Source organism: Cnephaeus nilssonii, assembly GCF_951640355.1.
Source record: "Cnephaeus nilssonii genome assembly, chromosome: 12".
Taxonomy (NCBI): Eukaryota; Metazoa; Chordata; class Mammalia; order Chiroptera; family Vespertilionidae; genus Cnephaeus; species Cnephaeus nilssonii.
In genome coordinates, this window is record NC_137083.1 from 53,875,633 (window position 1) to 53,903,331 (window position 27,699).

The window sequence follows — 27,699 nt, forward strand, 5'->3', positions numbered from 1 at the left end:
AACCCCAAAACTATTTATCAGTGAAGAATCAAGGAAGTAGAAGTCGCCCATGCTTGCAGAGAAGGCATGCACATCTTCTATAACGTTACAGCTTCCTTCCACTGCCTTCTTTCTTACACATCCCTTTGGAAATGAGGATGGGGCATACAAATAATAAACTTCATACTAAAAGTAATAGTTTATAAGACAAGAGATGAAAAATGCCTTACTGAAATTTAGATATCTTATACCCAACCATTTTATTTATATTGTTCAATAATGAAATAATTAATACTAGTAGGTTTGTATATCCACTGTATCCTTTTTTCCTTATTGACAGAATTCTGCTCTTTGTTTTGAGCATACACAGTTAAAAACTTTTCCAAGCTTCTGTGTAGCTTTGACTAAGGAGATATAGATATAAGTGGACATTGCTGGATATAATCTATTGAAAAGTTCTTTAAAAGGGAGTCAATACATTCAGACAAAAGTAACCAATAACTTGTGAATCAAAAAGTGACGGGAAACAAAATACTTATCGTCTCCAAGTGTCAATACCAAACACTAACATAGTAACATCACAGTTATAGGACAAACCATTAACATGTGCCTTCTGACAGGATGTAACATAACTTTAGTGGTATTCCTGACAAAAATCAGACAAACCCAAACTGAAAGACATTTTATAAAACAAATATGTGATCAGCTCATCTCTACAGTACACTGGATAACACAGTAAAAACTATGCTCTTGAGCTTCTTGCATATTTTCCATTTCGTTTAGTGTAATACCATAAACATCCTCCATAATAAAAAGGTAATATGCAAATTGCATCACTCCGCTACGCCCACGATTGGGCCGGCTGGAGGCGCGGGACTCAGGGTGGCCGATTGGCCGGCGGTAGGAGCGGGGGGCGGGGACTCGCGAGTCCCCGACCCCCGCTCCTACCGCCGGCCTAAACGGCCGACTCTGTGGAAGGACCCATGGGGCCGGAGGAAGACACTGGTGGCGAAACTCGGGGTGGCCGATTGTGTGGCTGCCGGCACCAGTTTTCCGCCAGCAGCAGTTTTCCTCTGGCTACCCGCTGATCGGAGTTCCTCTCAGGGTAGCCGATCGCGCTGGCGGGAGGCGCTCTGATCGGCGGGTGGCCAGAGGAAAACTGCTGCTGGCAGAAAACTGGTGCCAGCAGCCAGGTGAAAGTCTATTGCACGAAACTTCGTGCAACGGGCTTCTAGTCCTACCTAATAAAAGGAAAGTATGCAAATAACCATCACTCTGCTACGCTCACAATTGGGCCGGCAGCAGGCTGGGGGCGGGACTTGGGGTGGCCAATTGGGCTGACAGGATGAGGGGCGGGGGGAACGGGAGACTCGTGAGTCCCCCGCCCCCCGCACTGCGGGAGGACCGATGGAGCCGGCGGAAGGCGCCGGTGGCGGAACTCGGGGTGGCCGATTGCGTGGCTGCCAGCACCAGTTTTCCGCCAGCAGCAGTTTTCCTCTGGCCAACCGCCGATCGGAGCGCCTCCCGATCAGAGTTCCTCTCAGGGTGGCCGATCGTGCTGGCGGGAGGCTCTCCGATTGGCAGGTGGCCAGAGGAAAACTGCTGCTGGCGGAAAACTGGTGCCAGGAGCCAGGTGAAGGAAGGTCTATTGCACAAAACTTCGTGCAACGGGCTTCTAGTTAATTAATAACACGGCTCCCAAATGATTCTCTCTCATCATTGATGTTTCTCTCTCCCTCTCCCTTCCTCTCTCTGAAATCAATTAAAAAGAAATATATATATAAAATTATGTTTCCAATACTGTATTATGAATATGACTTGGAATACTGTATGCCATTAAAATTTTATAATTATTCATTAATGTATAGGCTAGGCTACTGTGAAGCAATCTTACTGATTACACTAGGCCAGAGATTTTTCAACCAGTATGCTGCAAAAAATTTTAAACATGCGATACCTGACTATTTAGTCAGGAGTACTGACCTCTTTTCCCTTAGACTGCCAAATAAAAAAATGACAACAGCCCTGGCCAGTGTGACTAGGTTGGTTGAAGTGTGGTCCCATACACCAAAGGGTGACAGGTTTGACTCCTGATCTCAGTACATACCCAGGTTGCAGCTTCGACCCCCCAGTTGGGGCTTATGAGGGGGGCAATCAATTGATGTTTCTCTCTTACATCAATGTCTGTCTCTCCACTCTCCCTTCCTCTCTCTCTAAAAAAAAGGCTTTAATGAAAGACTTAAAAAAAGACAACAGCCAACACAACAATAGCCATCCAGTGTAAATGAATTAAAATTATACCTATTTTTTGATAGACTGGCAAAAAATATATTTTTTGGTGTGCCATGGAATTTCAATTAATTTATGTGTGCCATCAGATGACTATTACTGCTTCTCCATTATTTTAGCATGAATTATTGTTATATCTGTAAATAAACATAAATTTCTTTTTCACATTATCTTTTTCATTTCTGTGGTCTAGTGTTAGTTATATGTTAAACATCTATAGTATTTTGTATCATAAGACAGTATTGATGTTGGTACTGAAGATGAAGCAGATGACAAACTTACAGTATCGATAAATACAGTGTAGTACTATATTTTCACTTCACTACCTTTATTGTAAGAATATTGTATATAATACATATAACATACAAAATCTGTGTTAATCAACTGTTTATGCTATCATAAACAGTTGGAGGAGGAGGAGGGGAGAGGAGGAGAGGAGGAGGAGGAAGAGGAGGAGGAGGAGGGAAAGAGAGAAGAAAAGAAATCACAAGCAATAATAGGTAAATTTTTAAATTAAATTACAATGAAAATCTGTGGGATGCAGCTATAGTTGTGCTTAGAAGAAAACATATAACATTAAATGGTCTAAAATCAATGACCTAAGCTTCTGCCTTAAGGCTATAACAACAAATTAAACCCAGGTATGATGCAGTTACAAGCAATGGAGACTACTGCAAAAGTGGAAAATACAATCTCATATGAAGGCATTCAATTTCTTAAAAAACAAAATAGAATTTTGGGCCAAACATAATAGAACTTCGTGTGCAGGATATCAGATTTTAACTGTGCTGTGGAGGAAGAGCTGAGGCTCACAAGGTGCTAGCGGACTGTACTGAGGTGGGAAGAGAAGGGAGAATGCTAGAGTTGCATGGATGTAAAATGGAGAATAGGGTATCACAGTAACCAGATATATGCAGTGTGTGTGCATGCACACAGACACAAATGACTGCTGTGTATGACTAGCTAGTTCAGTTAATTTTATTTACCAGCTATAAATTTCATATCAATGGCTCCAAATTCCAAAAACCACTAATTTTGATATATAACCCATTAGTATGACATGGACTAATTATATATGTTCTGAGAAGTAGATACTGCCCTGGCCAGTTTTGTTCAGTGGTTAGATTGCCGGTCTGGGGGCCAAAAGGTCTTAGGTTCAATTCCAGGTCAAGGGCACGTTACCTTGGTTGCAGGTTCAATCCCTGGCCCTGGTCAGGGCTCGAGCGGGAGACAAACAACCGATATGTCCCTCTCACATCAATGTTTCTCTTCTCTCTTCTCTCTCTCTCTCTCTCCGCGCGCCGCCCCCTACTCTCTCTAAAAAATAATGGAAAAAATATCCTCACTCCTCCAGTGAGGAATTAAAAATAAAGTATAGATAATAAGGCTTTACAGACCAACATTAAGAATTTAGTTACCTCTGCTTCTCTTTTCTTTGCCCGTGCTTTCTCTACTTCATCCATTACTTTTTGAGATTCTTCCACATTTCCTTCAGCTCCTAGTTGTTCCACCTTAGCCAACAATTTACCAATTTCTTCATTTAACTCATGAACACGTTCTGCCTAAAAGTAACAGAAAAGAAGATCACGAATAAAAAGCAGACAAAGAATCGAAGTTCAAAATATTTCAGAAATGCTCAGAAGAGTTATTATATGAGGCAATATAATTATAAACAATGCTTTCTGAGCACACCATAAATTCGTGAGACATTAGGATGTTTTGAGCTTGCCTCCTTCACTTCGGTGAGGTCAGGGATACATCTGATCTCTAAGCTATCACTTTGCAACCTCGGCTTTGGCAGTGTATTCCAAGTATAAAATACCCTTTCTTCTTGGGATGTCATCCCTTTAACTCACTTGCCTGCCTAGTGAATGTCTATTCACTGAACAAGATCCAATTGGAGTCTATTCTATGAAGCATTCTTGATCAATCACTATATTTTACCTCCACTTACACACAAAAGCAGAGAGCCAAATCCTCTTTTGAGTTACCTTCGTATTTTTTACAATTACTTTTATATATATCATACCACATTAAAGATAGCTATCTATATTTCCCATCTTTGTATTTCCAATGCCTGACAAACAGCATTAGCTCAAATATGAGTTAAAGATATAAACTGGTGCTGGTGAATTCTCTTTGAAGCAAATATATTACTTTAGATATCTGGCAAGTCAGTTACTACGTGTACAATTTTGGTCATATTATTTCACCTGAATCTACTTCCTCATCTGAGTAGCAGGGATTTAATATCTCACAAAGCTATGAGAAACAAGAAAATGTGCCTTGCACATACATTGCGTAGCACATTACTGATTTTTAGTATAATAGCATGACAACCCTTCTCCCTTAGTCCATGTCTTTTCACTGGAATTAATGTTTTCCTTGGGATTTGATATGTCTCCTCCTCCTCCTCCTCCTCCTCCTCCTCAGCACCACCATCATCCTAGTTCATTCCTTTTCTTTTAATGGCACTTATAGGTACACATAGTCTATTTTTTGGCCATAAGTAAGTATTTATCCTATGTGGTCCATTATATTAGCAAAGAAGGTTCTAATTTGATATGGATATCTGGTCTTAATAAAATAAGACGTACTTCTCAAATAATCTTTACTTCTCAATTTCCTTCAATCCAAGAAATTTCCAACTCTATTATCATTACCTCTTTAACAAAGTGGTATTTTTCTTTAAATATCTGTCATGGAATAATTGCATTAATGCCCCAAACTCTTCATTCTTCCCTGTACCCACGCCCTTTGCTATTTTACCGAGTATCATCATATTCTGAATCTGATCTTGACCACATAATTAACTGGCTTTGGTTAACAAGGCGGTAGCAAACATGACACAAGGAATGGCTTGAAAAGTTCTTATTCAAGAATGAGCTTGATGCTTTTGTTTTTCAATTCTCACCCTGAGAAATTAGTTCAGTAACCTCCAGCTGACTGGAAGACAAGGAAGGGAGAGAGCCCCGCTAAAACAGGAATAAATACCCAGTCAAGTTCAGCCTAAATCAGTAGTCAATGAGCTAAATAAATACTTACTGTTTCCAGTCCCTGAATTTTGAGGTAGTTTGTTAAACTGCATTTTGGTAGTGATGGATAACCAATACAGCTTGGGATCTAGCCAGCAATTGTAGATCCCTTTCAAACACGAGAGAGTACTTTAGTATGTCCATCTTTATAATCCTCATCTTCAGAGAACTTTTCAGAAAAAGTTGGTTGAAAGTAACCTTTTCACAAATAAGGGAATCCATTTCCCTTTGTACATACATATCAAAGCACTATAGTATTTAATGCTGGATAACTATCCTACCTGGACAACTATCGCATTCTGCATTTTCATAAAATGTACTACACTACATGGAATGGTACAGAATGTTATAAAGTAGGAAGTCATCAAACCAACAAAATGCAACATATGGACCTTTTCTGAATTCTGATTAGACCACACCAATTATATAGGAAAAAGAAACACACTGTGTGTATTAAGTAATTTCTAACCCTTTGCACTCGCTTGCTTTTTTCTCGAGCTGCTACCAATGCTAACCGTGTCGAGTCACACTCGACATCCGAGTGCAAAAGGTTAAATCTTGTTAACTTCATGGGTATGACTCTGTGGTTATATTTTAGAAGTGAAATATGACATCTAGAAGTTGCTTATCTATACTAATAAAAGGGTAATATGCTAATTAGACCGGGAGACCTTCCAGACGTCCTTCCTGACAAAGCCATGGTGGCGGGGCTGAGGCAAAGGCGGTTAGGGGCAATCAGGCCGGCGGGAGGGGAGTTTGGGGCAAGCTGGCCGGCAGGGGGGGGGGGCAGTTGGGAGCAAGCTGGCTGGCAGGGGTGGCAGTTGGGGGCGAACAGGGGGGTAGGTGGGAGTGATCAGGCTGGCAGGGGGTACAGTTGGGAGCAAGCAGGCCAGCAGAGAGGGGCAGTTGTGGGTGATTAGGCCGGCAGGGTGGGGGCAAGAAGGCTGACAGGGGAGCAGTTGGGGGTAATCAGGCCAGCAGGCATAGTGGTTAGGGGCGATCGGGCAGGCAGGCAGTTGAGCAGTTAGGAGTCAGCAGTCCTGGATTGTGAGAGGGATGTCCACCTGCCAGTTTAGGAATCATGCCTAAACTGGCAGGTGGACATCCCCAAAGGTGTCCCAGAGGAGAGGGTGCAGGCTGGGCTGAGGAACATCTCCCCTCCCGTGCACGAATTTCGTGCACTGGGCCACTAGTTTATATAAAACCCTAAGTGACCATTACGGCGAAACAATCAGAACGACTGGTCGCTATGATGTGCACTGACCACCAGGGGGCAGATGCTCAATGCAGGAGCTGCCCCCTGGTGGTCAGTGAGCTCCCACAGGGGTAGTGGTGCTCAGCCAGAAGCCAGGCTCACAGCTGGCGAGTGCAGCGGCGGTGGCGGGAGCCTCTCCTGCCTCCACAGCAGCACTAAGGAGCAGGTGGGCGGTAAGGAGCGAGGGGTCCCGGAGTGCAAGAGGGATGTCCGACTGCCAGCTTAGTGGGGAGCCGGCCTAATCCAGAAGGCAGACATCCCCCAAGGGGTCCTGGACTGTGAGAGGGTGCAGGCCTGGCTGAGGGACCCCCTAGGGCACAAATTTTTGTGCACTGGGCCTCTAGTAAAATAATGAAACAATAGAAAGCTGACAGCTTTGAATCCATTAGGATTCGCTGTATTTTTCTCTACTTTTGTGTATAAGTTCACAACAAAAATATTTTTTAAAAATAGTGAGTTGCCCTGGTAGATGTAGCTCAGTTGGTTGAGGCTTGTACTGTGCACCAAAGGTTACCGGTTCGATTCCAGGTCAAGGCACATACCCAGGTTTCTGGTTTGATCCCCAGTTGGAGTGCATGCGGAAGGCAGCCGACTGATGTTTCTCACATCAATGTTTTTCTCTCCCCCCACCTTCCCCTCTCTTGAAAACCAATAAAAATGTATTAAAAAAAAAAAAAAAGTAGTGAGTAGATAAAACTCAACATTTAAAAAGTGAGCATTCTTGCCCTAGCCTGTGTGGCTCAGTTGGTTGAGTATTGTCCCATGCACCAAAAGGAGATCGTTTCAATTCCCGGGTAGGGCACATGCCCAGGTTGCGGGTTCAACAGGAGGCAACAGATTGATGTATCTCTCTTACATTGACATTTCTCTCCCTCTCCTTTCCCCTCTTAAAAATCAATAAAAACATATTTATAAAAAAGAAAGAACATTCCATTTGGAAAATGGGCATAAGACATACAAGACATTCACTGAAGAGAATATACAGATGGCAAATAAGCACATGAAAATAACGTACAAAGTCATTAGTCATTAGGGAAATGCAAACTGAAACCACAATGAGATGTAGTAACACACCTTTCAGAATGAATAAAACAGTGACATCATCAAAATGCTGGCACTTTGTGAAGAAAGTGGATCACTAACACATTGCTGGTAGGAATGTAAAATGATACAGCCACTCTAGAAAAAAAAGTTTGGTACTTGCTTCCAAAACTAAAAATGGCCTTACCATATGACCTAGCAATTGCAGTCTTGGTTATTTATCCCAGAGAAATAAAAACTTATGTCCACACAAAAATCTGTACATGAATGTTTACTGCAGCTTTATTGATATTAGCCAGTAACTGGAAACAACCCAAATGTTCCCTTCAATATTTGAGTGGTTAAACTGCAATATATCCATACCATGGGATACTACTCAGAAATAAAAAGGAATGAACTACTGATAAAACAACTTGTATGAATCTCAAGTTGTGTTGAATATAAAAAGCTAATCTTAAGAGGATAGGTACTGCATGACTCCATTTATGTGCTATTAGGTGAAATAATCCTATATAATAAAAGGCTAATATGCAAATAGACCGAACAGTGGAACAACCGAACAACTGGTCGCTATGAAATGCACTGACCACCAGGGGGCGTGCACGGAACATGCAGGTGTCGGCAACAGGCGTCAGAGTGCGAAATGTGGGCGTCGGCCGCGGCGGGATGATGGAGGTGAGCAGGGGCGCCAGTCACTGTCATCATTGTGAGCTTCTGGGTGGTTACTGAAAATTCTTTGCTCCCACACATCACGGTCTCACCCAGTGCTCGCTCCTGCTGCCAGCACTGACCCCACTCACACCCAATGCCGGTGCTAATCGCTCGGAGCCGGCAGCGGGTGTGAGTGGTGGCTGCTGGCCCCGATTGCCTCTCAGGGCTTTTCCACCTCCCGATGCTCCTGAGGGGCAATCGGGGCAGCAGCCACCGCTCACACCCACTGACGGTGCCGGCCCTGCTCACACCGGCTGCTGGCTCCGGCCCCAATTGCTCTGCACCTTCAGCAGGTGCAAGCGGGGCTGGCGCTGTCAGCAGTGGGAGCGGCGGCGGCAGGAGCAGGGCTGCCAGCAGACAGGGGACCGGGAGCCGCAGAGGAAGGGGCCAGGGTGGGCATGGAGGATGGGCCGAGACCCACCCAGCCCTGTGCCCACTGCAGCCTCATGGCCCACAGTTCCTTTCAAGGTGCACGAATTCGTGCACAGGGCCCGTGTTATAATTATAAAGACAGAAAATAAGTTAGTGGTTGCCAGGGGGTAGGGGAAAGGGCGGTGCGTGCGGCTATAAAGGGTTAACATGAGGAAGCCTTGTGATGATAATGCTACAATTAATGTAATTATTATAATATTTATCCAATTTGCATATGTGATAAAACTGCGTAGAGCTACACACACAAAACAAGTAAATGCATGCATAACTGGTGAAATCTGAATAAAATACAAGGACTGGACCAATAATTTATTGCCTTTGACACTGTACTGGTTGTGTAAGATATCTTAACTTAAGAGAAAGCTAGAGGAAGAGTACATAGAATTTCCCATTTGTCTTTGCAAGCTTCTGTGAATGTAATTTTTCAAAATTAAAAGATAAAACTATATTCTGTACTATTGAAAAAATTGATGCCCTAGCCCATTTGGCTTAGTGCAATGATGGCGAACCTATGACACGCGTGTCAGCACTGACACGCGTAGCCATTTCTGATGACACATGGCTGCTGAGGCGGCTGCATGCTGAGGATGAAACATTTGCTGCTCCTGAGGATGAAACATTTGCGAAATAATGTTTTTTCCTCAAAGTGACACACTACCCGAGTTATGCTCAGTTTTTTGGCGAAGTTTGACACACCAAGCTCAAAAGGTTGCCCATCACTGGCTTAGTGGATAGAGTGTCGGCCTGTGGACTGAAGGGTCCCAGGTTCGATTCCAGCCAAAGGCACATGCCGGGGTTGCGGGCTCGATCCCCAGTGGGGGGCGTGCAGGAGGCAGCCGATCAATGATCCTTTCTTATCATTGGTGTTTCTATCTCTCCCTCTCCCTTCCTTTCTGAAATCAATAAAGAAATATATATATTTTTTAAAAACATAATATTGAAATTGTTACCTTTGCTGCCACTTCTGCACTAATCTCTTCTTGAGTTTCTGCTAATCTTTTCTTGGCCACTTCTGTTCTTCTATCACAATCGGCAATAAATGACTGCAGATGATCCATAGCCTACATAGTTCAATTAAAAGACAATTATTTCCAGAAAAATCAACTTTCTTCAGAAATATCTTTACTCAAAAATTACACTTTTAAATCAATAAGACATATCCATGGGTGAGCAATTTTAAAGAAAGTGATCAAGAATCTCACTTCCTTTCCAGCTGACAGCTATGGCTAATATTTCCATTTTATTTACATATATGTATGTATGTGTCTGTATAATTTAAAATATAAGTGTTTTATTTAAAAATATAAATTTACTCAGCACATATCAAATTCTAAAAATGGATGGTTAACCCAAAAATTAGCTGAAAGTGAAAAGCAGGAAAGAAACCAGAAGAAAATGATAGAGAACTCATCACCTCAGAATAGGGAAGGCCTTAATTAATTAATTAATCCAATAGGGATTTTAAAAAGATTAATTAGATAACTAAAAATATTCTACAAGACCCATAACTACCAAAAGAAAAACAGGGGGGGGAAATGCAAAGTATTATCTGAGGGAAGGACTAATTTCATAATATGTCAAGTTAGTACAAATCAACTAAAAATAAATGTTGACATCAAAGATTAACCAATAGCAAAAAAATATTGTAAACTGACAGTTCACTATAAAAGGAAATATAAACAGATCTTAAATATATGAAATATGTTCAAACTCACTCATAAGAGAAATGCAGGTTAAAACTACACTTATATTACACATTTCATCTATCAAAGTTGCAAATAAATCTTGAAAACACATTATGTGGCCAGATGGGAAGTAGATAATCTCATATATTATTGGTGGGAGTATAAATTGATAATTCTAATGAAGAGCAACTTGGCAAAATTACTGACTCAGTTATTCTATTTCTAGAAACTTACTCTCTACACTTGATAAGTAAAAATACATTATCATACTATAATAGGAAAAAGACTGAAAATAACCTAAATATTCACACCCTTACAGATGATAGAAAATTTCTGCTATATTTTATGCCGTGTGTATAAATCATAACCCAATTACTATAAGGTGTTTGTTTCCCCCAAATGTTCCAGCCATGTATTAAATTACATTTACATAGATGGTTTTTATTTCCATTAACAGAAATTCTTGGAAATTCAGAAGTAAATAGGGGGGGCTACTTTACTGCTTTATCTCCCAAACCAAATAAAATGCCAATCTCCTCACTAACAAAAGGTAGCATAAGATTTATGCTTATCAGTATGTTTTATGTAATGCTGATTGGTATATTTTATGTAAATATAAAAAAAGTTTCCCTATTTTAATACAATACTCATGTTTGTTTTAAAAAAGTGCTCACATATACTAAAACTGGAACCATACAGAGATTAGCATGACTCCTGGTTCAAGGATGACACGCAAATTCATGAAGTGTTCCATATTTTTAAAAAAAGAAAAAATATTTAAAGAACACACACACACAGTATAGTCAGATTTTGAGCCATTCAGATTTCTAAATGGTATCTCCTGTAATAATCCTTGTTTTACATTAAAAAACAACATTGGCCCTAGCTGGTTTGGCTCAGTGGATAGAGCGTCGGCCTGCGGACTCAAGGGTCCCAGGTTCGATTCTGGTCAAGAGCATTTATCTTGGTTGCAGGCACATCCCCAGTAGGGGGTATGCAGGAGGCAGCTGATGGATGTTTCTCTCTCATCGATGTTTCTAACTCTCTATCCCTCTCCCTTCCTCTCTGTAAAAAATCAATAAAATATATTAAAAACAAACAAAAAAAACAACATTGTCCTTAATACTCTCCCTCTCTAAGTGTATATTTACAGGTACAAAAATACGAATATTGCTCAGCCAGCATGGTTCAGTGGTTGAGCATTGACCTATGAACAGGAGGTCCTGGTTTGATTCTGGTCAGGGAACATGCCTGGATTGCAGGCTCAATCCCCAGTGTGGGGAATGCAAGAGGCAGCCAATCAATGATTCTCTCTTACCACTGATGTATCTGTCTCCCTCTCCCTCTCCTTTCCTCTCTGAAATCAATAACAATTTTAAAAAATAATAAACAATATGATGAATATAAAAATCCAGTAGATTATTAAAAAGCCTTACATGCACTAGAAATTGGTTTATATTTGTTTAAATTGATACCTTCCTTAATTACTACTACTTTATTGAGAAAAATATGCTTAATTTTCAGAAGAATATAGGATGTACTAAAAAAATGTTTATACACACTTTGAATAATAGTAAAGGCAGGGTTTATTAAAATACACTTAATTTTTGTCCTAGCTGGCTTGGCTCAGTGATTGGAGCATCAACCCATGGACTGAAAGGGTCCCAGGTATGATTCTGATAAAGGCTCAATCCCCAGTAAAAATCAATGGAAAAATTTCCTCGGGTGAGGATTAACAACAACAACAAAATTAATAAACAAACAGCCCGGCCGGTGTGGCTCAGTAGTTGAGAGTCAACCTATGAACCAGGAGGTCACGGTTTGATTCCCGTTTGGGGTGCATGCCTGGGTTACAGGCTTGATCCCCAATGTGGGACCTGCAGGGAGGCAGCCAATCAATGATTCTCTCTCATCATTGATGTTTCTCTCTCTCTCTCTCTCTCTCCCTCTCCCTTTCTCTCTGAAATCAATAAAAATATATTAACAAAAGCAAAAAAAACAAACAATAAACATTTCATTTTCAAAACTGAGCTATCAGCTGTGTGCATACACATTTTTTTGAGACATCCTGTATATAAATTATATTACTTTACATATTTTATTAACATATCCAGTTTCATCTTATATTTTCTAAAACTGTTAGTCAGGAAGTAGTACATGATCTCACTTCATTTTAGTACTACCCTTCATATAACCACAAAGAAGATAATTTGCTAAGAGCCTTTCCCTTTTAAGAGAAAAATCCATATTCAAAATGTTATATTGTGACAGATGATGTAACTCATTAAAATAAAATCACATACATCAAGCTCAAAGAAAAAATCTTGTTCTTTGGATGCAATTTCATAATCCGCTCTTAAAGCCAGGTCATGGACTTTCAGACATTCTCCAAGATCCATTCTCTAAGAAGGAAAAAAAAAGAAACACATTAAACAGAAAACACATTTTTTCAAAAATTCATTAATAACCATAGTACTCCATAGAATATATGTTAAGTCATACATATGCTTCTTTGTTTATGGACTTTCAAATTACAAAATTTCATAAACAAGTATTAAACTTGGCGCCAACAACAACAAAAAAAGGATATCAATTCTATCTACCAATAAGTGAGAACAGTAATCATTTTTGTACTTAAGAACAGACTGACAAGGAAAAGCCTGTCTGAATCTGAACAAAGCTGGGGGGAAAAAGCTCCTAGCAACAACATGGATATGTTTATAACAAAGAATATCAATTTTCTATATTATGTCACGTTAAAAAAGACAGTGAATTCACTGTATTAAGACTCACAAACACTGATGGACCAGATAAAATTTAAAAACAATATGAGCCCTGCCCGGTTTGGCTCGGTGGATAGAGCGTTGGCCTGCGGGCTGAAGGGTCCCAGGTTCGATTCCTGTCAAGGGCATGTACCTTGGTTGCAGGCACCAAGTGGGAAGTGTGCAGGAGGCAGCTGATGGATGTTTCCCTCTCATCGATGTTTCTAACTCTCTCTCCCTCTCCCTTCCTCTCTGTAAAAAATCAATAAAATATATTTTTAAAATAAAATAAAATAAAAACAATATGAAATCCATAACCGGTTTGGCTCAGTGGAAAAACAATATGAAATCCTATAGCTAGCTATATTTAAGAAGACAAATTTACAAATAACTAGGTATAAGCAGAAAATTAGACAAATTAAAAAACTTCTCAAAAGTAAGGGTTACGCTGAAGCCGGTTTGGCTCAGTGGATAGAGCGTCGGCCTGCGGACTGAAAGGTCCCAGGTTCGATTCCGGTCAAGGGCATGTATCTTGGTTGCGGGCACATCCCCGGTGGGGGGTGTGCAGGAGGCAGCTGATCGATGTTTCTCTCTCATCGATGTTTCTAACTATCTCTCTCCCTTTCTCTCTGTAAAAAAAAATCAATAAAATATATTTAAAAAAAAAAAAAAAGGGTTACAGTGTGGCATCGCTGAGATAAATTAACTTATAGGGTATAGTCCAAACAACGTGACAAATCTTACTAAAGGCTGGCTTTAAAAGCAAACCCTCTCTCCTCCAAAAGACACATTTTGTGTGCTAACACATTTCAAAAGAGATATAAATAAACCAACAAAACGTCTCAAAACCAAGCCATTCCAAAAAGCAAAAGTAAAGAAATAATTAGCTGGCCCTAGCCGGTTTGGCTCAGTGGATAGAGCATCGGCCTGCGACTGAAGGATCCCGGGTTCAATTCTGGCCAAGGGCACATGCTCGGGTTGCGGGCTCGATCCCCAGTAGGGGGCTTGCAGGGGGCGGCGGATCAGTGATTCTCTCTCTCTCATCATGTTTCTATATCTCTCCCCCTTCCTCTCTGAAATCAATGAAGATATATTTAAAAAAAGAAAGAATTAGCTGGAGAAGAATCATGATGTTAAGAACTTTTCAAGTATGAAATAGAAACGGATTTTATTATCGCCCCAAAGGACTCTACAGAGTCATATTTTAACTCTCTCAATGTAAGAAAACATTTAAGCTTCTCAGGACTTACTGAGCTACCAGATAAATGAGAGATTCAAATACAGTTTAGAAAACCATTTTTCTAGGATATTGAGGAAAGAATTCAACCATCAGGTAGCTTATTCTTCCAACTCTTTGAGATTTTTATGACTATATAAAAAAAGTTTCTTTGTAAAACTATATTATCTCAGTTCTTAATTACTTGAAGGAACAAATGTGAAAAACTAAGTAAACAATGTCAAAAAAACAAAACAAAAACAATGTCCTCAAAGCTATCCTTTGGGAAATTATAAGGAATATTCACCAAATTAAAAAAGTCATTACAATAATGGCTCTAAAGTATCACTGTGTTGCTGAGGATGTGGTGTTTTTCCAGGCCTCATTTCCAGGATCTCATTCATTATTCTATGGGCTATAACAAACCAAGGAGTTTTCCAGTAATAGTAAATAGCAACTGAAACTTTCTGTAGATGTATGGAAATTTAAGGCTGCTTATTAAGCAACATTTATGGAGAAAAGGCTGTTAAAAAAAAGTTTAATACTCTTTTTAAAATGCAGGAAAATAAGACAGGAATGAAAGAAGTTAATGGCCAAAGAATGTTGTTACCCTCTTGGCTACAAGGGCCAACTGGTTTCTTAATAACTTAACATTAATCACTCCAACAACTTCCTTTGCATCTGTATGTATTTCCACAGCTATAGTTGTTCAGGGCTATACTTATTTCATAAAAGCTTAAGCGGTCACCGTTGGAAATGCTTTTGATCCAGTGCAGTGATTCTTAACCTGGACCCAGGGACCTTTAAAACAATACTGATGAAAGCTTCTGAAGAAAGGCCCAAGCCTGGTATGGAGGAATACTTAATATTTGTTGAATGAACCAATCTGGGAAAAGAGGGCAGAAAAGAACATTTGGTGTAGGGGGCCCTGGGCTTAACAATCAAGAGTGGTCAGGATGCACCCCAGGACAAAACTGATCTGAGCTTTGGAAGGTCCTCTCATCTTGGGTTATCTCCTTTGCTTGCACTACTTTCCTTCTTAAGTGTTTCTAGCTCCTCGGCTTTTCACTTTCCTGGGCCATGAGCACCTGCAACTTTACAGTCTAACCTGGCTCAACATAGTAGATTCTGGAGCCAAAGCCATAGAAGGGCCTAGCTATAATAAAGATTTGGGGGGTTGGGGAGGATTACAATAGCCCGTGCTTATTTTATGGAACTAACAGGACAAAAGAGCAAGGCAGATTTTCAAAATTCTAGATACTAATCGTTTATTTCCCCCTGTCCATACCATCATGACTAAGCATCTACTGTGGCACTGTGCCATGCACATCAGGAGTATCCTATATAATAAAAGCCTAATATGCTAAGTGTCAGGTCAGCCATTCAACCAAAGCGTAATATGCTAATGCTATGCTAAGGCCAATCAACCACTCGCTATGATGTGCACTAATCACCAGGGGGCAGTCAGTCAACCAGTTGACTAGTCGCTATAACATACACTGACCATCAAGGGAGCAGATGCTCCCACCAGGTTAGCTTGCTGCTGGGGTCCGGCCAATTGGGACTGAGAAAGATGGGCCGGATACTCCCTGGAGCCCTCCTGCTATCCCTCCCCAGCTGGCCAACCTCCTGCATCCCTCTCCAGCCCCCTTGACCTGGCCTGCACCCTCTCACAATCTGGGACCCCCTCAGAGGATGTTGCAGAGCCAATTTCAGCCCGACGGCAGAATGACCAGTTGCTATGACGTGCACTGACCATCAGGGGGCAGAAGCTCAATGCAGGAGCTGCCCCCTGGTGGTCAGTGCACTCCCACAGGGAAAGCGCCGCTCAGCAGCAGTGGCGGGAGCCTCTCCCGCCTCCACAGCAGTGGGACATCCCCCCAGGGCTCCCGAACTGCCAGAGGACGCAGGCCGGGCTAAGGGACACCCAACACTTCCTCTCCTCACCCCGCCCCGCCCCGAGTGCACAAAATTTCATGCACCGGGCCTCTAGTTTACAATAAAAAACAATCAAGCCAAATAAAATTCAACAATTATCTGCCATCGTAAAAGTGAGTGAAGGGAATGTACGCCTATGTTAATGCTCTCCATGACCCTAATCATCTAATTAAAAAGCCAGCAGGGCCCAGCTGGTTGAGCGTCACTTGTGAACCAGGAGGTCATAATTCAATTCCCAGTCAGGGCACATGCCTGGGCTGAGGGCTCCATCCCCAGTAGGGTGCATGCAGAAAACAGCCAATCAATGATTCTCTCTCATCACTGATGTTTCTCTCTCTCCCTCTGCCTTCCTCTCTGAAATATAGATAGAATTTTTTTTAAAGGCCACCTGGGAGGGACCCATGATAGAACCACAGCATGACTAACTGGACCTCTCCAATGCCAAATCAATCCTGACTTCATCACTGATGTACAACAGTGCTTTGAATACTAAGTGTACAGATGTTTGCTGCTACTTCTTTTCTGAAATAAGTGAGCTTCAAACTGAACAAAATGCTTATTTTCACTTAAAATGACTTTATTTGTGATAAAAGCCACATGAAGAGTTTTGTATTTTTAAACTTAATTTACTTAATAATTAAGTTCTTTCTATAAGTTTATTCTTGGTATTTTAATTAATCGACAAACTCTTAGACTGTAAATGGGGGGGGGGAAAGCTTTTAATTGGGCAAATCCCTTTGTTTGTACTACTTTCCTTCTTAAGCATTTCCAGCTACTCCTCTCTTATTCCTAAGTGCCCCTCTCCTCCAGGAATTAGACTACTTGGGCTTTTCACTTTCCTGGGCCATGAGCACCTGCAGCTTTACAATCTAGCATGGCTCACCATTGATTTTGGGGCTGAAGCCCTAAAAGGGCCTAGCTATAATAAAGATGTGGGGGTTAAGGGTGAGCTACAATAGCCCATGCTATTGTATTTTGTCTTTCTCATCCTAAATCCATTTCCTGAAGTCTTGACCAAATAGCTAGCTATATACCTAGTACTGATAACTCGTAACCTTATGGCATTTTATACTGTTTAACAAAGTTGATTCTGTTAAGTGCTTTTTAAAAATATATATATTTTTGCCGAGACCGGTTTGGCTCAGTGGATGGAGCATCGGCCTGCGAACTCAAGGGTCCCAGGTTCCCAGGTTCGATTCCGGTCAGGGGCATGTACCTTGGTTGCGGGCACATCCCCAGTAGGGGGTGTGCAAGAGGCAGCTGATCGATGTGTCTCTCTCATCGATGTTTCTAACTCTCTATCCCTCTCTCTTACTCTCTGTAAAAAATCAATAAAATATATTAAAAAAAAATAAAATAAAAAATATATATTTTTTTATTGATTTCAGAGAGGAAGGGAGAGGGAAAGAGACAAAAACATCAATGAGACTGCCTTTTGCACACCCCACACTGGGGATCAAACCTTCAACCAGGGCATGTGCCCTGACCAGAAATCGAACGGTGACCTGATTCATAGGTCGACTCTCAACCACTGAGCCATGCCAGCCAGGCTGTTAAGTGCTTTTTAATTATATTCTTTTAAAATTCCAAAAGTGAATGTTATCTCCCCAAATGGACTCTAAGCTTCCTGAGAACAATGGTTTATGTCTCTTCTTCTTCCATTCTACATAAAAGACCAGATTCTGCACGACCCATGATTATTAAATAAACTTGATGATTTGATAAAGGAATTGTACTTCTAAGAACTCGAGGAAACAATAAAATAAGTACATATAGATAAACAAACACTAAGATTTAACAATAGTGTTTTTGATCCAAAAAGTTAAAAACATTTTAAAATCCCAGCAACAGCGGTTTGACTAACTGAATTAAGGAATAGCCATATGACACAAGATATAGCCATTAGAAAAGTGTTCTTGATGCTAAGTGGAAAAAACATGGCAAAGAAAGACAATAAAATGTCATTTTTGTAAATTTAGACACAGACATTGCTGTAAGGTTGGCTTGTCTAAACCTTTTAATAGTTGTTAAATTAAATGCAATGAGCATATATTATTCTTACAATCAGAAAGCCAATAAAGATACTTTAATTTTGGAAGAAAATATTGAGTTAACAGGAAAATTATACTCAACAACAACAACAAAAAGAGTGTACTGCCAAGTGTAAACTAATGACAGTATATGTCAATGATTATACCGGTGGATAGAAACCAGACATAGTAATAGCTCTAAGTATTTGCAAATATTCTTGCTTTGATATGTTAGTACATTTGTTGGTTCTATAAGCTAAATCCTAAAGGGAATTATAAAATAGTGTGAGACTAATTCCTGTATCAATGAATTTATATTCTCAATGTAAAAATGACATTAAACTAAAGTTGCAACTGTACACAAAAACATACAAAGATTTCATTGCCACTGTACAGCAAAAACAAATGCAAAAAATATTGACATATTAATAGTCATCGGCTTAGTGGTTAAACGTCAATCTATGAACCCGGAGGTCACAGTTCGATTTCCCAGTCAGGGCACATGCCCGATCCCCAGTGTGGGGCATGCAGGAGGCAGTTCATCAGTGATTCTTCCTCATGATTGATGTTTCTCTCTCTCTCCCTCTTCCTTCCTCTCTGAAATCAATAAAAATATTTAAAAAGAAAAAGAAACCATCAATAAAACAAAAAGGCAACCAACAGAATGGGAAAAGATATTTGTAAGTGATACCTCCCAGAGGAAGCTAATATCCAAAATATATAAAGAACTCAACAAAAAAAACCAAAAAAACAATGCAATTAAAAAATGGTCCAAGAACTTGAACAATTTTCCAAAGAGGAGATAGAGATGGCCAACCGATACATTAAAAGATCTTCAACATAACTAGTTACAAGGAAAATACAAACCAAAACCACACTGAGACCCCACCTAACACCTGTTAGAATGGTTATCCCATACAATAAAAGGCTAATATGCAAATTGGCCCCTCGGGAGCTCAGCTGCTCGCTGTAACGTGTGCTGATCACCAGGGAACGGCACAAAGGTAGCCAGGGGAATGAAGGCCCCAGCCAGCAGCCAGCAGCTGGGGGAAGGAAGACCCCAATCGGCCCTGATCACAGGCCAGGCCTAGGGACCCTACCCGTGCATGAATTCCATGCACTGGGCCTCTAGATATCAATCAGAAATAACAAGTGATAGAATCTGGGGGAAAAAAGGACCCCTCATAGACTGCTGGTGGGAATGTAAATGTGTACAGCCACCATGGGAAACACAGAGATGCCTCAAAAAATTAAGAAGAGAGCTATCAAATGACCCAGCAATCTCTCTTTGGGTATCTAAATAATTTGGAAACATTTATTTGTAAACATACATGTATCCCTATGTTTACCGCAGCATTATTTACAGTGGCCAAGACAAGGAATCAACCTAAGTGTCCTTCAACTTATTGAATAAAAAAAAATTGGTACATATATACAATGAAATACTACTCAGCTATGAATACAAAATACTGCCATTTGAGACAACATGGATGGATCTTGAGAGTATTATGCTAAGTGAAATAAGTCAGACGAAAAAGAACCTTTATTTCTTATTATCACTTTAACTCTGAGAAATTCACTTAATCTCCCTGAACACCTCTTTTCTCAAGTAATTCACTTTCTCCCTTCCTCATATTTACAAAATTTATTTTCCATCCAAGTTCAATGCTTGCTTCAAAACCCAGTCCAAGAACAAGAAAAAAAAAAAAAACTAGTATTATATAGGAAAAGCCTTGAAATAACAGAACCTGGATATGTCTGTTATGCCACTATTGCCTTAAAATAAAACTCTTCTGCTTTTTATTAATATTTTTTAAAACAGCAGGAAACCACACGCGCTGTTGGTAGAATGCAGATCGGTACAGCCACTGTGAAAAAAAGTATAAAGTTTCCTCAAATAATTAAAAAAGGAACTACTTTATGACCCAGCTATTTCAGTTCTGGGAATACATCCAAAGAAACCCAAAACACTAATTGGAAAGAATATATGCACCCTTATGTTCACTGCAGCGTTATTTACAATAGCCAAGATTTAGAAGCAGCCCGAGTACCCATCAGTAGATGAGTGGATAAAAGAACTGTGGTAAGTTTATGGAATGAAGTACTACTCAGCTATAAAAAAGGAAAATTTGCCCTGGCCGGTTTGGCTCAGTGGATAGAATGTCGGCCTGGGGACTGAAGGGTCCCGAGTTCGATTCCGGTCAACGGCGTGTACCTTGGTTGCGGGCACATCCCCAGTAGGGGGTGTGCAAGAGGCAGCTGATCAATGTTTCTCTCTCATCGATGTTTCTGACTTTCTATCCCTGTCCCTTCCTCTCTGTAAAAAATCAATAAAATATATTTAAAAAAAAAAAAAGGAAATCCTACTTTTGCAACAGCATGGATAGACCAACCCAGAGAGTATTATGCTAAGTCAGTGATCGGCAAACCGCGGCTCATGAGCTGCGGTTTGCCGCTCTGTTGACTAATGAGTTTGCCCACCACTGTGCTAAGTGAAATAAGCCAGAGAAAGACAAGTACTATATGATTTCACTTATATGTGGAATCTATTGAACAAAGTAAACTAAGAAACAAAATAGGGGAAAAAAAGAATATAGCAGGAAATACTTTTTGTCATGCATTTCAAACCCTAGATATGCAAAGATCCTATATAATAAGACTAATATGCAAATAAACCAAAAGGCGGACCAACCAAACAACCGGTCACTATGTGCGCTGACCACGAGGGGGCGCACGTGGAACATGGCGGACATCAGCAGCAGGCAACAGAGTGTGAAACATGGCGGGCGTAGGCCACGGCGGGAGGGTGGAGCAGGTGAGCAAGGGTGCCAGACCAAGGCAGGGCACCAGTCACTGTCATCGGAGCAAGCCTCTGGTGGTTACTGAAAATTCTTTGCTCCCATGTACCACAGTCCCGCCTGGCGCTTGCACCTGCTGCCAGCACAGAAGCCACCACTCGCACCTGCTGCCGGCGCCGGCCCCAATCGCTCAGAGCTGTCAGCAAGTGAATTTCAGGGGCTACACTGCTGTAGGCTCAGGCAATTTTGTGCAGTAAACCATGCAGGTTTTAAATCTGTAGAGGAGAAAAGGTATTCCAGGAAGAGGTAAAGGGGTAGGCAAAATGAGAAACAGGCTGGGGAAGAAAAGTAGTGAGATAATAAGGAATACACCAGCCTGGTTGAAAGAGAGGACCAAATGATTTATTCATTAAAGGAGGTAGACTGGGCTAAGGGTTTTAGATTTTTTAGCATATATGTACAATTCTAAACCTCAAAAAATTTGTGTGGTAGCAACATATGGTAAGTTCATTTCAACTCAGGAATGACTTCTTTTCTTCACATTTAAATCTCTTTAAATATCATTTTATCAAGTTTTCTCCAACCACCCTGCCAAAGTAGCTACTAGCCCACTATCCCAAACAATCTAAATTACCCAGCTATGCTTTTCTGTTATAATTAAAACCACATTATACTTTCTCACACTTGGTTGTGTATGTCTCACATGAGAATGTAAGCTCCCACCACTAAAGCAGAAACCTGTGTCCATCTTTTTATCCCCAGCATAACACATGGGACAGATTAGGTCCTGAAGAAGTACTTAAGTGAGTGAATAAATGAATGAATGCTGATAGCACCAATCAGCAACACTCCCAGAGATGAAAAAATAAATCACTTCTTGAAGAGCAATTTCTTATTAATTTTTACTGTGAATTCTTTTTACTTTCTCCATCCAACCCTCCTTAAACTGACATCTCACGCTCACTCTTTTCTATTTCTTCCTCTTCTTAATTCCAGTATTACTTAAATTTCATTATCCTATACACTATTAAAACTAATATCATAAAGAAGGAAGGACAAAAAAAACTATCTAAATTTGGGAAATTTACAAATTACATTAACCAAGTACATATATATATATATATATATATATATATATATATATATATATATCCTAATAAAATAGTAATATGCAAATTGACCGCACCTTTGCTACGCCAAGCCACGCCCACCAGCCAATCGGGATGAGTATGCAAATTACCCAACAAATATGGAGGTTAATTTGCATACGCTGAGGGAGGGAGGAGTGAAGACTGAAGACAACTTAGCAGGAAGAGGGAGAAAAAGCGGAAAGCAAGGTGGCTGCCAGAGGGAAAGGCCAGGCGGGGCGGGGCGGGCGGCAGCGGCCCGCGGGTGCAGGAGCAGCAGCCACAACGGCAGCGGCAGCGCATGTGGCCGCAGCGGCCACTTGCAGGATTCTTCCTGCAAATGGGCTACTAGTCCTACCTAATAATAGACAAATATGCAAATTGACCATACCTCTGACACACCCACAAGCCACGCCCACCATCCAATCAGAGCGAGTATACAAAGTAACCCAACCAAGATGGCTACAGCCACAGAGAGCAAGGTTTCCTAGGTAACAGAGGAAGCCAAGCTTTCCGCCTGCCCTGCCAGGCCTAAGCCTCCACTCAAGCTACAAAGTTTCAATTATAGAAGGTAAACAAATTCAAACAGAAATGGCGGCAGACAATGGTAAGATATGTACACATATAATACCTTAATAAAAAAATTGAAAAAAAAAAAAAAAAAAAGAAATGGCGGCAGAATGGAGCTTGAGAGAGCAGGCCAGGGTTGCTCCCGGCAACAGGGGAAGCAAAGCTTTCTGCACACCCTGGCCGGGCCCACCTGCTTAAGGCTACAAAGTTTCAATTATAACCCCAACAGAAATGGCTGCCAGCCGCGGAGGGAGCCCCAGGCTTGGCTCCGCTCCAGGCTACAAGTTTCAATTGTAGAAGGAAAATAAATTCCAGATACCTGGGCCTCCGCTTGGGTCGCCAGGGGGCGTGGCCGACCTGCAAACCACCACAGGCCCCTCGATCAGGCCGCCCCACGCCCCAAGGGAACCCCACCCTGATCAGGGACACCCTTCAGGGCAAACCAGCTGGCCCCCACCCCTGTACCAGGCCTCTATCCTATCTAATAAAAGAGTAATATGCAGATTGATCATCACTGCAACACACAATATAGCTGCCCCCATGTGGTCAAAGATCCTGCCCCCATGTGGACACAAGATGGCCACCACAAGATGGCCAGCAAGAGAGGGCAGTTGGGAGGCACCCGGCCTGCAAGGGAGGGCAGTTGAGAGGGACCAGGCCTGCAAGGGAGAACAGTTGGAGGTAATCAACCCTGCAGGAGAGGGCAGTTAGGAGTGACCAGGCCGGCAGAGGAGGGAAGTTGGGGGCAAACAGGCTGGCAGCGGAGTGGTTAGGGGGTGATCAGGCTGGCAGCGGAGTGGTTAGGGGGTGATCAGGCTGGCAGGCAGAAGCGGTTAGGGGCAATCAGGAAGGCAGGCAGGCAAGCAGTTGGGAGCCAGCAGTCCTGGATTGTGAGAGGGATCCCAGATTGGAGAGGGTGCAGGCTGGGCTGAGGGACACACACACACACACCCTTCCCCCCCCCCGTGCACGAATTTCGTGCACCGGGCCTCTAGTAGGTATATATATATACCTCAGCCCAGCCTGTACCCTCTCCAATCTGGGACCTCTCGAGGGATGTCCAACTGCCCGTTTAGGCCCGAGTCAGACATCCCTCTCACAATCCAGGACTGCAGGCTCCCAACCGCTCGCCTGCCTGCCTTCCTGATTGCTTCTAACCGCTTCTGCCTGCCAGCCTGATCACCCCTAACCACTCCCATGCCAGCCTGATTGATGTCTAACTGCTCCCCTGCCAGCCTGTTTGCCCCCAACTTCCCTCCTCTGCTGGCTTGGTCACCCCTAACTGCCCTCCCCTGCAGGGTTGATCGCCTCCAACTGCCCTCCCTTGCAGGCCTGGTCCCTCTCAACTGCCCTCCCTTGCAGGCCGGGTGCCTCCCAACTGCCCTCCCCTGCTGGCCATCTTGTGGTAGCCATCTTGTGTCCACATGGGGGCAGGATCTTTGACCACATGGGGGCAGCCATATTGTGTGTTGGAGTGATGGTCAATCTGCATATTACTCTTTTATTAGATAGGATAGAGGCCTGGTACAGGGGTGGGGGCCAGCTGGTTTGCCCTGAAGGGTGTCCCGGATCAGGGTGGGGGTTCCCTTGGGGCGTGGGGCGGCCTGAGCGAGGGGCCTGTGGTGGTTTGCAGGCCCGCCACAAACCCTGACGACCCAAGCGGAGGCCCAGGTATCTGGAATTTATTTTCCTTCTACAACTGAAACTTTGTAGCCGGGAGCGTAGCCAAGCCTCCTGCTCGCTCCGTGGCCGGCAGCCATTTCTTTTGGGACTTATGTATCTTCTATAATTGAAACTTTGTAGCCTTAAGCAGAGGCCTGGGCCGGCCAGGGTGTGCAGAAAGCTTTGCTTCTTCCATTGCCGGGGCAACCCTAGCCTCCCGCTCTTTCCAGCTCCGTGGCTACCGCCATTTCTGTTTGGATTTGTTTACCTTCTATAATTGAAACTTTGTAGCCTTGAGTGGAGGCTTAGGCCGGCAAGGGCAGACGGAAAGCTTGGCTTCCTCCATTGCCTGGGAAACCCAAGCCTCCCTCCTGCTCTCTGTGGCTGTAGCCATCTTGGTTGGGTTTATTTGCATACTTGCTCTGATTGGCTTGTGGGCGTGGCTTGTGGGTGTAGCAGAGTGATGGTTAATTTGCATATTACTCTTTTATTAGGTAGGATATTTTTTATGTGACAGACCTAAAAAAGTCTATGGGATGATATAATTCAACGTGCTCTGTTCTGTACAGGTCAAAGTAAAACACCAAATGTTTTTAAAAGATCCCCTAACAAGTAAGAATCATCAAACTAGAGAGATTGTACAAGGACATTTGGTCTTGCCACCTGCACATCAGGGTAGAACTCATCACATTAAAAAATATATATTTCCACCCCTGGCTGGCATTGTTCAGTGGTTAGAGCGTAGGCCTGTGCACCAAAGAGCATGTACACCTGGGTTGCAGGTTCAATCTCTCTCTCTCCCTCCCTCCCTCCCCTTCCCTCCTTCTCCCTTCCTTTGTGAAAATTTTTAAAAAGGAAGAAGAAAAACACACAAATGCTAGCAAGAATGTTTAGAATGATAGAAAAAAGGTTATTTCTCAAGAGCATATGTCCCCCAGGCTGAACAGTTCAGGGCATTAATGTACCAATTTGCCAACAATGCTCCAAACTATATTCAAAACTTGGCTTTTCAAGTTTAACAGTAGTTTTAATTATTCATCACTGGGAAGCTTTTAATATGCCTCTGATTTTCTTGGTATCAAATGTGATTTTTTAAAAGATATGTTTTTTTATTTACTTCAGAGAGGAAGGGAAAGGGAGAGATAGAAACACCAGTGATGAGAGAATCATTGATCAGCTGCTTCCCACATGCCCCCTACTGGGGACAGAGCCCACAACCCGGGCACATGCCCTTGACTGGAATTGAACCTGGAACCCTGTGGTCCGCAGTCCAATGCTCTACCCACTGAGCCAAACCAGCTAGGGTCCAGATGTAATTTTGGTTTATGCCGTCTCTAAAAATGCTTGTTAAAGAAATATTTTTGTAATAGACTGAGAAGAATAAAATAAAAATAACAAAATTGCTTAATATAAGAACATAATACACTTCAAAAGTCAAATCTTATTAAAACTGTGTTAACTGGCATTTTGCAAATTGGAAAACTCTAAAAATTGACTATGATATAAATATAAAAACAAACAAACATGTTAGTTATCTGGGCCAATGCTAAAAATACTTGTTAAAAAAATACCAAAGTAGCCCTGATCAGCGTGGCTCAGCTGGTTGGAGTTTTATCCCGTAAACCAAAAGGTTCTGGGTTCAGTTCCCAGTTAGGGTACATACCTAGGTTGCATGTACTAAAGGCAACCTGTCAATGTTTCCCTTGCACAATGATGTTTCTCGCTCTCTCTCTCTCTCTCTCTCTCTCTCTGTTCCTTCCTCTCTCTCTAAAATCAATAAACATTTCCTTAGGTGAGAAGGGAGGGAGGGAGGGAGGGAGGGAGGGAGGGAGAAACCAAAGTAGCCCAAAACAAACTATTTCTGAGGAAGAGATAGTTTATAACAGTGGTCGCCAACCTTTCGGACCTCAAGGACCACCAGTGGTCCACAGACGACTGCTGGTTTAAAACATCTACAGACTAATTTTTTTACATCTGCTTATGAAACTACTGCTGTCTTATTTTTATAAGCAACTCAATAAAACAAAGCTACTCTCCAACTCCTTATCTGTTAAAAGGTAACACATTCCCCACTAATAATTTATCAATTGTTGAAACTCAAAGTTATATTTTGAAACAGATTTGAGCATTCTACTTTTGGGTGGATCAATTATTCAGTCAACACAATTGGGGGACACTTCTAGATGCTGGGGATATAGCACTGAACAAAACAATGTCCCTGCCCTTATAATGAAACTTACATTCTAGTGGCTGGTTGAGAAAATTTTGTGCAGGTTTACTTCTTATCACTTATTCTGCTTCTCCATACTTTCATGGCTCTTTTACATATGTACTATGAAAGAGACTTCAGTAGTTTTAAAGTTCAGGTTTGTATGCACCCAAGTAACTGATTTTAGACCAGGCCTTAAAAGAAAGAGTTAGAGAAGCAATAAAGGAGTTTCAATTAGTAAAAATTGCACTTCAGATAAAACCCACAACCTACTGGGGCACCATAAAATCAACTCAGTCAGAATTTTTTGACAATTAACTCCCATCCAATCACTTCAAAAAGCCTGATAAAATTTTATCCCTGTCCTTGACTATTTCTCAATATCAGTTCTCTAAATTTTAATTCTATTTTTGAAACTTTATTTAGACAAAATTTCATGGAAATTTTCTATATTTAAAATGTGCAAAATTCTAATTGAAATAGGAAAGACTGGCCTATCCCCATGTCCATGTAAAGCCTCCAAAGACATTTCAGAAACATTTAAAAGTCACTGCCCTAAGTTATCAAAAAAAGTAGCAACAAAAAACTTTTTAAAAAGTATTTAGATCCCGGCTAGCGTGGCTCAGTTGAGGGTCGACCCATGCACCAAGAGATCACAGGTTCCATTCCCGATCAGGGCACATGAGCGGGTTGTGGGCTCGATCCCCAGTGTGGGGCATACAGAAGGCAGCTGATCAGTGATTCTCATCATTGATGTTTCTCTCTCTCTCCCCTCTTCCTTCCTCTCTGAAATCAATAAAAACATTTTTAAAGATATTTAGATTTAAATTACTCCGAGATTCCTCAGTGGCATAATATATTGTGATTCTTTAATTATGATATATCTGACTAGCATAATTTCTCTGAGCCTTAAATTTTTTCCCATCTATGAAATCATGACCTTATGCAAGAAGACATGAA

The 27,699-nt window shown here is 41.7% G+C and overlaps 1 protein-coding gene across 11 annotated transcripts in view; it reads right to left on the bottom strand.

Moving 5' to 3' along the window:
• Positions 1 to 27,699, bottom strand: part of LOC307107955 (putative RNA-binding protein Luc7-like 2) — a gene marked incomplete at its 3' end in the record, with an annotated part of 85,322 nt that overhangs the window by 14,250 nt on the left and 43,373 nt on the right. For 10 of the 11 annotated variants that reach the window (XM_079785538.1, XM_079785539.1, XM_079785536.1 and 7 more), the window contains 3 exons: positions 12,731 to 12,829; positions 9,693 to 9,803; positions 3,687 to 3,830 (listed from right to left, as the gene is read on the bottom strand). In XM_079785538.1, coding sequence (XP_079641664.1) covers positions 3,687 to 3,830; positions 9,693 to 9,803; positions 12,731 to 12,826 — 351 coding nt within the window. In that variant the 5' untranslated portion in view covers positions 12,827 to 12,829. Of the gene's footprint in view, positions 1 to 3,686; positions 3,831 to 9,692; positions 9,804 to 12,730; positions 12,830 to 26,770; positions 26,894 to 27,699 lie in introns of those variants that run through there. The other variant, XM_079785537.1, reaches the window with a different exon arrangement.